We start from the raw sequence: 17,476 nt of genomic DNA on the forward strand, positions 1-17,476 counted from the left end.
CAGGAGTTGAATCCAAAAGACTGCTTGTGACTAGTGGTGTGCCGCAATGATATAAGAAAGGATCCGAGAAGAAGTATTCACTTGTTTGCTGATGATGCAAAGTTGGGTAGAGCAATTGTGAGTGCACAGGATGTCGAAATTTTGCAGGATGATTTGGATAGTTTGGAGGACTGGGCTAGGGAAAATGGATGTTAATTTAATGTGGCAGAGTGTAAGGTTATGCATTTTTGGGTGAAAAGAATAGCAGCAGTATATCACATTGGTGGAACTGTACTCCAGGAGATTGATGAGGCTAGGGATTTGGGAGTGTTGGTGGATAGGGAATTTAAGTTTAGGGGACACATTGCAAAAGTGTCTAAATCAGCTCATCAAATCACTTGGCTTCTGAAAAATACTTTAACAAGCAAGCAGAGACAAACAAGTTATTATTCCTCTGTATCGAGCCTTGATAAGACCCCATCTAGACTACTGTGCCCAGATATGGGTGCCAGGGTTTCTTCTTGATGGAGGGGAGGTGGAGAGGATCCAGAGACGAGTGACCAAGATGATAGCAGGTCTGTGGAATGAACCTTATGAGAACAGGTTGAAGGTTTGTGGGTTGCAAAAATTGGTCGATAGGGGGAAAAGGGGTGATATGATTGAGACATTCAAATTACTGAAAGGTTTCTATTAGATTAACCCAGAAGATATTTTTGAGAACAGGACTGGTGGTGGGAGGATTAGGGGGCCATATATGGAAGCTGGGCAAGAATGTGGTTAGCAGGGATGTTAGAGCTAGGTTTTTTACTTGGAGAGTGGTGAATGAGTGGAATAAGCTGCAGAGTGTGTTGTGGGTGCAACGACCGTGAATGAGTTCAAGGCGAGGTATGATAGATACTGTGTGAATGTCAAATAGTTGTTCTTGACATAATGTTAGGGCCTCCCTCCATGAGTCTGTCGACTTCTTGGAGTTGCCCGGAATAATAATAATAATAAATATATATATATATATATATATATATATACAGTAAAACTCCGTTTTTACGTTTTCCTGCCATTTACATCATTTTCCGTTGGTCCCATCTAAAGGCCTAATCTTACAATATATTGTTTTCCCGTTATTAACAACTCGATGTGGCCATTATTTCCTGTGATTTGCGTTTTTTTCTTGGGTGGCAATAGTGATTTTCGAATCGATTTCTGCGGAAATCTGCACATTTCTGTTCCCAGATGGTGTTGCTTTCAGCTGCAGTTTTGTTTCCGCCATCATGGTGACTTGCACGTTTGCAGCAGTAATGTAGCAATGAGCGATACCGTGATTTTTCAATCACAGTTCGAATTTATATTTCAGAATTTCTGCTACGTAATTTAGCGTGTGAAAGTTGCTTTCAAGTTTTTGTGGTGGTGGATTATCCATGTTAGTAACATGGAGAAAAATGACAGAAAATGTATTTCGGTAGAGAAAATATGGTAATTCTGTGACGTTTGCATTTAGCAAAAGATCTTGGACTCTGTGTCCACTTTGAACATGATAGTAAAAAACAGGTCAAGCACTGAACTCAATGCAAAGCAATCTGGTGTGATGCCCAAAAAAACAATCAAGAATTAAAGTTTTTTTTAAATAGATAAATGTAAGTAATTGTAAATTCATTTATTTTCAGTTATTAAATTTTGTAATGTATGTAGACTCACATACTAGTAGTAAGTCATCTTTTAGCCTTTTTTTTATTTTAATCTTTTTTTACATTTCCTGCTATTTACACCTTTTTTCCATCAGTCCCCTGAAAAGTATAAAAAGGAGTTTACTGTGTATATATATATATATATATATATATATATATATATATATATATGTGGAAAAAATTTCATGAGAATGGAGGAAAAACAAAATCATAGGAATTAAATAGGAAATAAAGAATTAACTAGCCATAGCTGAAAATGAAGACCAATCACAGAAAAATCTACACCTATTGAACAAAACAATAGAACAGTATGACATGAAGATCTCAATAAATAAAATGAAATCAATAGCATTTCAAGGTAAAGAAATTAAAAGATGCAAATTGGTCATCCAACTAAGTAATAAGACAAGTGAACAAATTTATATATCTAGGAAATTACATAAGCCCCAATGGAGAAATTGACATTGCATATATAAAGCAAAAATTCCTAGCAGTCATTGGAACTTTGAACAGACACTTCAATTAACACATGTCCAGAACAACCCAAATAAAACTATATAAAATAAAACAGCTAAACAATTCTGAAATATGGCAGTGAAACATGGACTTGGGGAGAACGAGATAAAAGACAAGTGGAAGCTGCAGAAATGAAGTTTCTAAGACCGCTCGTAGGCTATAAAAGAATAGACAAGATAAGAAACAACGGAATAAGAAAACAGTTATCCATAATTAACATAACAGACGACATCACAAACTAGAAAAAGAACTGGAAAAACCACATAGAAAGAATGAATGAGGACAGATGGCCAAATATTGCCTGGAAATATAAACCAAAGGAATCAAGAGGAAGACCCAAGAGGAGATGGGCAAAGGACTTTTTTAAACTCTTGAAAACATTACAGGCAAACAATTGCCTAATATGGGAAGCCAAGAAGAAGAAGATATGGCAAATGTTTGCTGGCCTGGTTGGCATAGTGGTTAGCATACCAACTCTCCAAGCAATAAGTTCTGGGCATGGATGTTTGTGATCTAGGTAGGAGATGAACATTGCCTAGTGTGAGACCATCATCCTGTTTACTGGACGGCTGAGTGGCTTGAAAAAGTTCCTTGTTCCCTAGAGTAGAGTTTCTGGAGTATATAAAATATAAGTAATAAACAGAAAATAAATCCTTAGCCCATCCACAGTACAAATGTTTTATAAAAACCTTTTGTGGGTGGGCATATGTAAAAAAAAATAATAATAATAATAATAATAATAAATAATAATAAAAATATATGTGTTTTATTGTGTCCATGCTTCACAAAGCCACTAGGCTAACCTGGGGAAGGAGTGTTGTCCTAGGTTCGATTCTCGTCAGAGATGTGAGGAGTTGAAGAATCTTCCTCAGCCATAGCCAAGTTAGCCGGTCTTGGGCATGGACAGTAGGATTTTTTCTACAGGTAATCCTGGGGTATTTCATCCCGCAAAAGCAGGCAAAGCAGCCTTGAGAACTCAACACTACAGACATATGATACACCGTGGTGTAGGGCTGACCATCTTATCCTGTGAACAGTTTGAGGTCCGATGATTAATAAACTCTAGACACTGCAAGTTGAAAAAGGGAAAAAGGAAGATGAGATGTTTTATTGTCCAATTACCCATTCTGATATCTTTCTGCATCATTACTTTATACTGTCCACTATTCAAGAAGATTAACCTTGTATTTAGTGCTGAATACTATAGCTCCTCCTCCTTTTCCCTGATCAGTATTACCTAACAACTTGTATTTCTTGCTTATAAGAATCTCACTTGTTTTTGTCTTCTTTATTTTGTTAACACCTATCATGTCAATCTAGTACTTATCCAATTTTTTACTAGTTCCATTTATTTTCTACTGACAATGCCAATCATGAAGTTTGCTGATGGTGAGCTGGAATTTGTTCTAGTAGCTGACTTTTTGTTGTTTGTCCTGGCTACCCAAGGAAAATAGCAGGGTCCTGTTTAACTGGACTAGATCCTTGTAAGCAGGAATTCCATCACATTGTACAATCATTTTATTTGGGTTTAATTTTGTTGGCTAAATCTCAAACTGCTGGGCAAATCATTCATTCAGTATCCAGGTGGATACTAATAGGGTGCACCACGAGGTGAGGATTGGATATTAGGTCTAAAGTTCCAATAGTTTGCTGAATTGTTTAAAGGCTACATGGAGGTATTTTCCCAGCTTTGAACCTTAAAGTAACCCTATTAAATCATCTGGCCTTATTAATATTACACATTAATTAATTAAAATAGAGATACTAAATAGCATCATAAAGTGAGCAAACAAATCATGTACCTCTGAATACATTTTGGAAATTTATGAAGACAACTACCGTGTTAAAGTAGAAAACTTTAGCACTGTAGTTGTCTTGAAGTTGATATGAAGGTCTCGTTTCGACCTTCATATCAAGATCATCATCTGGAGCATAAACAATATATACACAGAAACAAGCTACACTACAATCTACATGGTTTGCTCAAGTTACTGACCAACCATTACAACAATTATTGGCCTGACCTCTGGTGAGAAAAAAAAAAAAAAACCTTTACTACATCAAAGCTAGAGTCCTATTATCATTTTATTAGGTTACAAAATTATATTGGGCAGGAGAGCAACATGTTTATATATATATTAAAAACACGTTTATACATATAAATTTCAACCAAATGGTATGGGTTAGTTTTCAATAAAAGCTGAAATTCCTTAAAGTCCTAAAGTATGCTAGATACTAAGTAGACTGAATATGTGCCATCCAAATTCTTGGAATTTTTATGCCTCCATTATTGTTGAGATTAGGGTGGTTAATCAGAATTTCACAGGCTTCTTTAAATTTTCTTTCATACCAGGTTTTTGTATGATGTAAAGAGCAGGTACTTTTCCAATCAATTTGGTGTAGGGTGTTGAGAGCGTGATCTGAGAAGCCTGCTTCACCAAAATTGTTATATTTAATGTGTCTTTTGTGTTCATTTTACATATAGGTTTTTTTTTTTTTTTCACCAGAGGTCAGGCCAATAATTGTTGTAACGGTTGGTCAGTAACTTTAACCATGTAGACTGTACTGTAGCTTGTTTTTGTGTATATATTGTGTATGCTCCAGATGATGATCTTGATATGAAGGTCGAAAAACGTCGAGTGTGTATTTTGGTTTATATTAAACTCAAGTTTTCTATTCTAACACAGTAGTTGTCTCCATAAATTTCCAAAATGTATTCTGATCACTGTGTAAGCATAAAAGAAAGGATGTACCTCTGAAACTAAGTTTCAAAGGATATTAAGAGCCCTAATTTAAAGTTCTTGAAGTAGTTCTAAATTCAGAACTTCTAAATGCTGAATAATTTTCAATTCACAAGTTAAAGCCATTCAGGCTTTTTTCTTTAATAATTATACTGTAATTAACAAATAATACTGATAACAGCAACAGAAAACTTAAGAGCCAAGTAAATTCTAAGTAAAGCAAAAGAAAGACAGGCATATGTACAAGTACTTACAAAATTTTTTTCACTCACATGAAGTTCATATCGTTCAGTATGACTAGATCCATGACCAGGACTTTGAGACATCCCTTGAGTGTAATACTTGGGACTATTTACTGAGCCGTAGCTGGTGTTGCTATATTCAGGACAAGGTGAAGTTCTATAAGGTTGGTTATTACTAAGATGAGCAGTGGTGTTCTGTAGATCTGCCAAAAGTGCATCTGAAAAGAAAAAAAAAACATACATAATATATATATATAGGCATATAGTAATAGAATTTTTTTTATCAATTACTATGCAACTGATATATATAAAGTCTTCACAAAAATTATAAATAATAGAATAAAATCTAAACTAGAGGGAATGCAATCCTGTGAACAAGCTGGATTTAAAAAGAATTACAATACTTTGGACCATATTCATACATTAAGACAGCTCATTGAAAAATCAACTGAATACAATAAACCCTTATGTCTGGCTTTTATAGACTACGAAAAAGCATTTGATTCAGTTAAAACATCTGCAATACTAAGAGCACTTGAAACAAAGGGAACTGAGAAACCATATATTGAAACATTAAAACATATTTACAATAACAACTTCTGTAATTAAATTATATAAAAACAGTGAAAAGTTCCAATACAAAAAGGCATCCGGCAAGGCAACACCATATCTCCCAAATTATTTACAGCTGCACTAGAGGAAGTCTTTAGAAGCCTTGATTGGGAAACAAAAGGAATAAACAAAAATGGAGAAATGCTGCATCATCTGAAATTTGCAGATGATATTGTCCTGATAGCAGATAATCTTGAAGATCTCGAAGAAAGCCTAAATCAGCTAAATGAGGCATCCAGAGAAACTGGATTAAAAATAAATAGAGAAAAAACAAAAATAATGATGAATAAATACATAAACCATAGAACTATCAAAGTTGAAAACCATGAAATAGAACAAGTTACTTCATATGTATATTTGGGCCAATTGTTATCCTTTGAAGAGTGCCAAAGAAAAGAGATTGAATGAAGAATTCACCTTGGATGGATGGCTTATGGGAAAATGAGAGACATATTCAGAAGTGATATCCCTATGAGTCTAAAAAGGAAAGCTTTCGGCCAGTGCATACTTCCTGTCCTAACATATGGAGAAACATGCACTTTAACAGAATTTAGGGCTTCTGAGAACAACACAACATTACATGGAGAGAAGTATGCTAAAAATAACATTAAGAGATAGGAAGATAAATACCTGGATAAGATCTCAAACAGGTGTCATGGATATCGTAAAATACATTAAACAGGATAAGTGGAGATGGGCTGGCCATATTGCCAGATGCAGTAATGGGAGATGGACTAGAAAAACAACAGAGTGGAGACCAATGGATGGAGCAAGACAAAGAGGAAGACCGAGAAGAAGGTGCAGGGATGAACTGGAACAAATTGCAGGAGTGAGATGGATGGGAGAGGCAGAAAACTGAGTGGTCTAAAAAATCATGGGGGGAGACCATCGTCCAGCAGTGGACAGAACCAAAAGGTTGAAGAAGATGCAACTGAGTAAGGTTAACCATGTACAAGGTTTGGCTATTAAATAACTAGGCTAGTTGCAAAAATGTGGTTATAAACCACATTTTTGTAACCAGTCTTGTTATTACAATTATACAACTTAATTGTTATCAACTTCAACACACTTCTCTCCTCTATCCATATACCATAGCATACAAATTTTCCATTGCTGAAGCAGTGTTGCAAGTCATCAGGGTTTATTATCTGCTTCAGTAGTGCTGCTGTTTTCTCCTTTACCTCATCCACTGACTGAAAATCAGTACCCTTCAATGCAGATTTAAACTTTGGAAATGAGATATGCATTTTCCAGTACAGTCCAGAAACAAAGAGACAATCGATGCACTGGAAAACTCCCACGTTATTGAGAATGAAAAAAGCAAGAATGAGCAATTAAAAACTAAAGGCAATGCTGATCATTTTTTTTTATTTTATATCAATGGTGTGGTAATGGTTGAATGGGTACCAGAGGATCAGACAGTTAACTAACGTTATTACCTTGAGGTTCTGGCAAAGCTGAGAGAACAAGTGAGGAAGAAGAGACCCGATCTATGGAAGAAGAACACTTGGATTCTCCATCAGGACAATGCTTCAGTCCACAGTGCACTGTCTGTAAAGCAGTATCTGGCTGACAAGAAAATCCCATTGTTGGACCATCCACCTTGCTCATTGGATTTAGCTCCATGCAACTTTACCTTTTTCCAAAGTTGAAATCTGCATTGAAGGACATCCATTTTCAGTCAGTGGATGAGGTAAAGGAGAAAACTACAGCATTACTGGAGCAGATAACACCTGATGACTTGCAGCACTGCTTCCAACAATGGAAAATTCGTATACAACAGTGCACAGATAGAGGAGGAAAGTATGTTCAAGGGATAACGATTAAGTTGTACAATTGTAATAACAATAAATCAAATTTTTGCAAACCAGTCTCATTATTTAATAGCCAACCTCGTATTTTTAAATACCATTAAATAATCACAGATGTGTAATCCTGTAAAGTTGAAACTGAGTAAAAAAAAAATTTAAGATTTAAAATAAAGCTGATGAGATTTACAACAATGACCCAAACTGTAATACTGCTGAAATCACAATGTCAGAATGTTTATGATAACATGTCATCCAGTAACAAATTTCTGGTCTTCAAAATGTCTTCTTCTATAAATAGATTACTCACTTAATAAAACTCACCCATGTATGTATGTACACACACACACACAGCAGAGCAGAGTTTTATTATTATTATTACAGGTGACTCCAGGGAGTCCTTCGACTCATCGAGGGAGGCCCTAAACATCATGTCCACACAGCTATTCAACATTCTCACACTATCTATCATACCTTGCCTTCAACTCATTCACTGTCATAGCACCCACAACAGACTCTAGCAGCTAATTCCACTCATTTACCACTCTAAAAGTAAAGAACCCAGCTCTAACACCTTTACTAACCACACTCTTGCCCAGCTTCCATAGATGTCCCACCACCAGTCCTGATCTCAAAAATATCCTCTGAATTAATCCTATAGAAACCATTCAGCAATTTGAATGTCTCAATCATATATCTCCCCTTTTCTGCCTATCAACCAATTTCTGCAACCTACACATCTTCAACCTGTTCTCATAAGGTTCATTCCATAGACCTGCTATCATCTTGGTCACTCGCCTCTGGGTCCACTCCACTTCCTCCCCATCAAGAAGAAACCTAGGTAACCAAATCTGGGCACAGTAGTTGAGATGAGGTCTTATCAAGTCTCGGTACAGAGGAACAATAACTTACTTGTCTCTGCTCGTCAAAGTATTTTTCAGAAAACAAGTGATTTGGTGAGCTGATTTAGCCACTTTTGCAATGTGTCCCTAAACTTCATCTCCCTATCCACCAACACTCCCAAGTTCCTGGCCTCATCAATCTCCTGGAGTACAGTTCCACCAATGTGGTATACTGCTGCTAATCTTTTCACCCCAAAAAGCATAACCTTACATTTTGTCACATTAAATTGACATCCATTATCCTTAGTCCAGAACTCCAATCTATCCAAATCATCCTGCAAGATTTTGATATCTTCTGCATTCACTATGGCCCTACCCAACTTTGCATCATCAGTGAACAAATGAACCGTTCCCCTTAGAGCCTTCTCTATATCGTTAATGAACAAATTAAACAGCAGTGGTTCAAGAACAGAACTCTGTGGCACACCACTAGTCACAGGCCGTCTTTCATCAACTCCTGAATAAACTACTCTCTGATATCTCTCCATCAACCACCTACCTATCCATCTCACCAACTCTATATCCGTTCCCATATATTGCAGTTTATGGATTAGAATTCCATGTTATATCCTGTCAAAGGCCTTAGCCAGGCCCAGCAGTATAACTGAAAACTCATTACACTTATCTAGTTCAGCCATCACTGTGTTATAAAACTTGAGCAAGTTACTGAGGCATGATCTACCCTTCACAAAGCCATGCTGTCCCCCGTACAGTATCTCATTTTCATCAATCCATTCCTGTATTTTTCCCTTGACTACTTTCTCCAAGACCTTGACAACGACTCCTGATATGCTGATCGGTCTTGGATCCTCCTTTATGCAGTGGAACTATTTTCCCCTCTTTCCACACCTTCGGGACTAAACCAGACCCGAGACTCAGATTAAACAACATGGTCAAAGGCACTGATAATTCTTTAGCCGCTTCACGTAAGACCCTTGCCGGTATACCATCCAATCCCACAGATGTATTCACATTAAGGTTCTGTAATAGACTATTCAACTCCAATTCATTCATCACAATTCCCACATAAACTAATGGTTCCTTCATTCTTTCAATGTCACCATCTGGATGACATACTCTTGTAAAGTGCTCACTCAGCAATTCCACTATATCGACTGATTCAGTGACCTCCTTACCATTGGCATTCCTTAAAATCATTTTGCCGTGCACAGTTTTTTTTTTTTTTGCTTGCAGCATATTTAAAGAACTGTTTGGGATTCTCTTTAGCTTGCATAGCTAGTTTCCTTTCATAATCTGCTTTTTCTGTTCTTATCATACTCGTTACCCTTCTGGCCTGCGCTTTATACCATTCGTGTGCCTGCACCTTTCTCTTTAAATTCCCTCCACAGTTGTTTGTTTTTTTTTTGCAGCTCAAGCTTAATGGTGTTATTCATCCATTTAACTCCTACTTGTTTTACTATTCGGACCCTAGGTATACGATCAGCCATAACCTCCTGTAAATGCTCCTTGACCACTTCCCATGCTCTATCGACATCCAGCCCTTGTAGTTTTACATGCCTTGGCACTGAACCAAGCAATCTCCTAAGCTTGTCATACTTACCAGCACGGTAATTTCACTTATATCCTGTCTTAATCAAAAATTCCACACCTTTTTTTTTTTTAAAGTTTTTCACAGTTTTAGACTGACTGACTGACTAACTCAATGACCGGAGAAGTGAAAAATGAACAGCAAAATAAAATGAATAATCACTACTCTGGCCAAACAAATATGCATACCATAAATTTCATGTATAGGATGACTTGTGCAATTTCACTCAGCTTATCTTCTCATTCCTTCTCTTAACTTTTACTTTTGCAGTGAATGATGTGACAAGGATCAAGATTTACATTAGAAGATGAAGTCAAAATGCATAGGATATTAAGAAATTTCAATGTGAATATGTAAATGCAGGCTGCATGAAATATTATTATTATTATGAATCAGGTCTCCATGGAGTCAAAAGACTCGTTGTGGGAGGTCCTTCCTAGAAAACACAAAGTCTGTCATACCACTCCTTGAACTCATTGACCATTCGTGCTCTCACCACTATCAGGCAATGAATTCCACAGTTCAAACACCCTCCACGGAAAGAAACCACTCCTCAACTCTTGCTCACAACTTCCTTTAATAACTTCCAGGGATGGCCCCTTGTCCTCACTCCTTCTCCCTCTTCCAACAAGCGAAAGAACTCCCCAGTGTCCACCCTGTAACTGCCTCTCAAAGTTTAAAAGTCTCAATCATATCACCTCTCCTTCTTCTATCTACCAAACTCTGCAGTCCACATTTCCTCAGCCGATTCTCATACCCAATCTTGTTATCCGCCTCTATATCCTTTCCACAGTTAATTTATCCCCTTCAAATCCTGGGGACCAAATATGAGAACAATAGTCTGAGTGTGATCTGATCAGGTTCTTATACAATGGAACGATAACTTATCTCTGCAGGTCAGCATCGCAGCAATTCTCTGGGTTACCTTCACCACCTTTGCAATACGTTCCCTGAATTTCAGATTTCTATCAATCATCAACCCCCCCCCCAGATCTCGCCTCCCTTACTTCCTCCAGTACAGTTCCTCCAACAGAGTATGCTGTCTGCTATCGATGTATCCCAAACTTCAAAACTTTACATTTTGGTGCATTAAACTGACACCACCATTCATTTGCCCATCTGTCCAGTTTATTCAAATCTCTTGCAGGGCTACCACATCTGCACTATTACTATCCCATCCTAGCTTCACATCTGCAAAACAACTGAATATCCTCCCTGAAATCTACTGATAATGTTATTGATATAAAGGTTAAACAATACAGGTCCCAGTACTGAGCCCTGTGGGACTCCCACTTGTAACCTTCTGCCTCCTTGATATTGCCCCACCATAAACAACTCTCTGATAACTATCAGATAGCCAATACTGAATCCAGTTGACTAACCTAACATCTAAACCCATGTGCTGCAACTTAAATATCAGCTTATGTAACACCCTATCAAATGCCTTTGCAAAAAAAATAATGTTATTGATATAAAGGTTAAACAATACAGGTCCCAGTACTGAGCCCTGTGGGACTCCCACTTGTAACCTTCTGCCTCCTTGATATTGCCCCACCATAAACAACTCTCTGATAACTATCAGATAGCCAATACTGAATCCAGTTGACTAACCTAACATCTAAACCCATGTGCTGCAACTTAAATATCAGCTTATGTAACACCCTATCAAATGCCTTTGCAAAAAAAAAAAAAAAAAAAAAAAAAATGGCAGAATATGCCTTTCCCTCATTAACCGCTCTTGTCACGTTATTATAAAAGGCAATCATATTACTAAAGCAAGAGAGGTCCTTAACAAATCCATGTTGACTCTCACAGATAACATTACCCTCATCTGCCCAAAGCTGTATATGGTCCCTCACTAATTTCTCTAAGATCTTAACAACTACTGATGAAACACAAACTGGATTATAATTTGATACTTCCAGTCTGCTACTGCCCTAATTATCAGCTTGTGTATTATAGGTAAGAGGCAACTTGAATGTCAACTAGGGCATGAGAAGCAATCAAAGAATTACTTGAGCAAATCAGTGCATTTCTGGGATCAGGAGGATAAACCATGTAGGAATTAAGTGGATGACTTGTAACATAAAGCAGGAGCTGCAAAACAAAATAGAGCACTGTGGAAAGAATAAAATTGGCTAAGCAAGCAGTAAATTCAAGAGTTTTTTCTTATGTAGCAAGTAAGAGAGAGAACGATTATGGAAAGATAATGCCAGCAAAGGTTGGTCAATTGATAGAGTCTCTGCTACTAATGATGCACGAAAAAAGTTACGCAAGTTTGAGCGCGGTTAGTAGTTGGAAGGGGGATCAATCGTTCGATGCTATTAGCACACTCTCCCTCGATGAGTCTTTGGACTCCCTGGAGGTATAACATAATAATAATGGTAGGAAACTGACAGAATCAGAAGAAACAGTTCAATTACTAAGTGATCAGTGCTCACATCAGTTTCTGTTACTGAAGCGACAGAGACTGATGTGAGAATTGAGACAAATGAATTGAAGGTACTTAGTATATTGAAAACTGTCAACATGAATACAGAAGTAAGCATGGACAGCAGGTATGTTAGATAGTGTGCTATCTAACATACCTGCTGTATGTTAGATAGCACACTATCTAACATACCTGCTGTCCATGTATGTTAGATAGTGTGCTACAAGAATGTGCAAGTGACCTGGCAATGCCTCAGACAAAGTTGTTTAATCTGAGTCTCAGCTCTGGCAAGGTTCCGTCTGAGTGGAATGAGGTTAAGATACTTCCAATACATAATGGTGGCTTCAAGACAGAAGCAGCAAATTACAGACCAATTAGTATCTCTGGAGTGGTGGTTAAAGTATTGGAAAAGTTGGCTAAAAGTAAAATTCAGGATTAGTGGATAGGAATATGATACTCTATAGGGAGCAGCATGGTTTTGTATAAGGTAGGTCCTGCCTCAGTAATTTATTCACATTTTATAATAAGGTGAGATTAGAATTGGATAAAAGCAATGGCTACACCATGATACTGCCAGGCAGCACAAAGATATTTGACAGAACACTGCATGGAAAACTATTACATACGTTGGAGCAAATGGGAATGGATATGAGGCTGATGGCATGGAAGGGAGGTGGCTGATGGATATCAGAGGGCAGTGTGGTGGAGTGGAATCAAGACAAATGAGAGTGACTAGTAGAGTGTCCAGAGCTCTGTATTAGGATCACTGCTATTTAATTTGTACATGAATGATATAGCAAAAGTTTTGAAAAGAGATATTCAGTTGTTTTCCGATGATGCAAAACGAGGGAGGACAATAGTTGATAAAAATGATGTAGATTTTTTACAGTAGGATTTAAATAAATTGGCAGTGTGACCAAAGGATAATGGTTGTTTATCAATTCAATGTTGTAAAATGTAAGGTAATGCTCTTCAGGCTGAAAAGATTACATACTTTGTATCACACTGATGGTACAAATTTACAGGAAATTGATGAGGCTGAGGATCTCAGAGTTATGGTGAATAGAGATTTGAAATTCAGAGGACATATTACAAAAGTTGGCAAAATAGCTCAGAGGATTATTGGATGCTGAAAAAAGAATTGACAAGTCAACACAGGGAAGTTATTATTCCTCTTTATAAAGGTATAATTTGGCCACATGATGACTACTGTGCACAAATTTCATCACCTGCGTTTCTCTGAGATCAGGCAGTGGTGGAGAGGATTGAGAGACAAGTGACCAAGCTGGTGACAGGTCTGTGGAATGTTCTCTATGAGAATAGACTGAGGATGTGTAGGTTGCAGAGGTAGTTGATAGGTAAAGATAGAAACTTACAAGTTACTAAAGGGATTCAAAACCTAGATAACAAAAGGATTTAAAAAAATGGTACTACCTTCATAGACCTAACATCAGCTTATGACAGTGTGTAGAAGAAAAGTTTACTGTATAAAGCAGCTAAAACAATCAAATGCCAAAAACACTAAAATTATTAGATCAAATGCTCTCCAATAGAAAACTAAAGGTTCATCTGAATTCACAAAACAGCAGAACATTTAACATTTATCTAACAGGATGGATTGCTACAAGGATCTGCCCTAACCCCAGCTTTATTCAACCTGTATACAAAAGATACCCTTCCAACAGATAGTTAAAGGTTTATCTATGCTGATGACATAGCTATCACCACCCAAGACAGTAAGTACCTTTCAAGATCTTCAGAAAATACTGAGCTCACTACAAAATTACTTTAAATGCTGAAGATTATTTCCTAATTTCAGCAAAACTGTTATTTCTGCTTTCCAACTAAATAACCACAAAGCTCATAAGAAAATGAAAAATAAACTTCTGCAACAGGCCTCTAATTCATGAAAGTAAACCTTGTTACCTTGGTGTCACAACTGACCATAGTTTAACTTACCAAAAACATTTGGAAAAAACTAAGTTAAATATATCTGCCAGGAACTTGGGGTTGTGCCTCGACTCTTAGTACAGCAGCCCATGCTGTAATCTTCCCTGTTGCAGAGTACTGTTTACCAGTTTAGAGCCAAAATCATCACACAAATCTCGTGGATGCACAACTTAGCATAACAATGGGAACCATCTCCGTACCTTATGATCTACTTCTCTCTCACGTGGTTACCTGTTATTTCTCACATCACTCCTCCAGTTCAGAAGAGAAGCAGCTATCAAAGAAATAAAGAAAATCAGAAATGACATGTTCCCTATTCATCAAGATATCTCATCACATCCAGCATACTGCTTTGCCTCCAGATCTACCACATGGCTCGTGGAACATCAGATGATGGAACTTGGGAACGTGGAGAAGACACTGGAATGAACTAAAACAAATACCTAATCACAGATCCTACTATTAAATTGCCAGGATTCAATCTGTCTCAATGCCTCTGGGGGCAGCTAAACAGATTTAGGATTGGACAAGGGCACTGCATCCACTTATTACATCTGTGAGGAATTTCACAGTCACCCTTTTGCATGTGTTTTGCTGTGAAGGCATCACATCACTGATGACTACCTCATATACTCCTTTCCTGGAGGCTTGAAAAACTTTTCCTCCCAGAAAGAGCCATCAATTAGTTAAATGAATCAGCCGTTGTCGAACCAGTCGGTGCAGTCTGCATATAGTTTTGTTCAATAATTTCTTTTATTTCCCACATGCACTAAATAAACATAAAAGAAAATTTTCAATATGTGGCGAGTAAGGGGAAAACAAGAGGTCACACTTGGAAGCCATCTAAGAGTGTGGTTAGTAAGGGCGTGCAGACTACATTCTTTCTTGGAAAGTGGTGCATAAATGGAATGGATTGTAACTGGCAGTTGTGAGTGCCCACAGTGAATAGGTTTAAGGAGATGTATGATAGCTGTTAATGGACAGTGTGGAATTCCCACAAAGACTCTTTTGACTCCATGGAGTACTCATATAAATAATATAATACTGAAATTATATTAGGTTAATTTTATAATATAATATAATTTCAATACATTGCTGAACAATTTTTTTTTTTTTTTAATTATATGATTAGATTATTTAGTTTGACCAGCAAATTTAACTTTGTAGATTATTAAAGTTTTCAGAAAAATTAGCTTTATAACTCATTATTTGTATCACTGTTTGTAATACAGGTCCCCAGATAACCCGACTTATGCCATTCCGTACTTACGAATGGGCTCCCAAGGCTCACAATAAGGATAATTAATAATTCAGGAACTAGTTTCTTCTGTGCATATAAACAAACTTGCATGGCATAAGTGATTTGTTGGTACAGCATCTTTACGCTAGCAGTTAGTCTCATTGTTTATACGGTCACTTATGCACAACATCACTTTCGTCTTAACTTGCATTATGCAATTTTAATATTATGCAAATATGCATAATATTAAAGTGGAAGGGGAGGCAGCAGTGCTGATGTAGCTGCAGCAACTGATTTTCCTGAAATGTTGAAGAAAATTACTGGGGGGGAGGGGGGTATTTATTATTATCAACATTTAACCTCTATGGAATCAGAGACTCATCGTGGGAAGTACTCACTATTGCATACAATGCTCATCCAACCACGTCTTAAACTGATTCAATGTGTCCACATCCACAACACACTCAGGCAATGCATTCCACTCGCCAACCACCCTCCATGCAAAGAACCTGCTTCTCACTCCCTCCTTATACAGTTTCCAGCAATGGCCTCTTGTTCTACTCCCATTCTATGAAAAATCTCTTCCATGTCTACCTGATAACAACCCCTGACCAGCTTATATGTCTCAATCATATCTGCCCCCCCCCTCTTTCTCCTATTCACAAGGCTCTACAACTTACATGCTCTCAATCTGTCCTCGTACTCTCCACATTCCAAAGACCACTGACTACCTTTGTGAATGTTCTCTGTACCCTTTCCAACATATCCTCATCACCATGAAAACCTGGCGACCAAATCTGTGCACAATAATCCACACGAGGCCTGATCAAGGCCTTATACAATGGAATCATAACCTCTCTATTTCTGCATGTCAGGGTTCTCCGCAACTCCATTCATTGCCATTATTCGATGTGATGTCTTCACCACTTGTGCAATGTGGCCCCTGAATTTCAGGTCCTTGTCCACCATCAACTCCTAGATCTTTCATCTCCTCTATTTCTGTTAAAGTTTCCACACCAAGTGTATACTTTGCATCCCATCGTTGCTTACCAAATCTCAAAACCTTACACTTGGCAACAGAAAGCCTTTAAAAGAACAAGATCCAGTAAGAACTAAAGTAGTAATAGATAACAAGATTTTAGAACAGGTGAATTCATTTAACTACCTAGGATATATGATTACATATTAAAATGAAAAAGATATAAACCTAAAAATTGCAAAATATTTAAAAATAACAGGTGTAATGAATGCTATATTTAAACCTAGTAAAAAAAAAAAGAACAGACTAAAAGTATACAATACATTAGCCCTACCAGTCCTATTGTATGGAAGTGAAATCTCGACAATAAAACAAAAGGACAAAGATTAATAACGGCTGAAATGAAGTTTAAGAAAAATTGAAAAGCATACTCTATTTGATCACAAAAGAAACAAAGAAATTATGAAAGAATTAAACCAGGAATCAATAATAGAAAAAATTTAAAAATATAAGCACAAATGGATGGAACACGTTGAAAGAATGAAAACAGAAAGATTACCAAAACAAGCCTTAAATTACAAACCATTAGGAAAAAGAAAATTGGGATGTCCTCTTAAGAGAATCAATGATGACTTCTAAGGCTGGAACAGGCAACTGTAGGCCTAAATCCTTGATAGGCATGATAAATGATGATGAAAGTGGATTGTTCTGGAAAAAAATACCCGAAAGAAGAAAAACGTGCGCCAAGGCATAAAGCAGCAAAGGACAGGCTAACCATATTGCTTGGGGATAATGCATCCGGAGATTTTGAGCTTGAGCCTTTGCTTCTTTACCACTCCAAAAAT

General features: G+C 37.2%; 1 protein-coding gene across 6 annotated transcripts in view; it reads right to left on the reverse strand.

The window, feature by feature from the left end:
* The window catches only part of LOC150107833 (paxillin-like), a 344,681-nt gene that overhangs the window by 189,852 nt on the left and 137,353 nt on the right, over window positions 1–17,476 (reverse strand). For 5 of the 6 annotated variants that reach the window (XM_090392082.1, XM_090392080.1, XM_090392084.1 and 2 more), the window contains exon 2: window positions 5,173–5,378. In XM_090392082.1, coding sequence (XP_090248208.1) covers window positions 5,173–5,378 — 206 coding nt within the window. The remainder of the gene's footprint in view (window positions 1–5,172; window positions 5,379–17,476) is intronic. The other variant, XM_090392081.1, reaches the window with a different exon arrangement.

Source organism: Typopeltis vanoorti, chromosome 4 (genome assembly GCF_054136105.1).
Source record: "Typopeltis vanoorti isolate ZY-2024b chromosome 4, IOZ_Tvanoo_1.0, whole genome shotgun sequence".
Taxonomy (NCBI): Eukaryota; Metazoa; Arthropoda; class Arachnida; order Uropygi; family Thelyphonidae; genus Typopeltis; species Typopeltis vanoorti.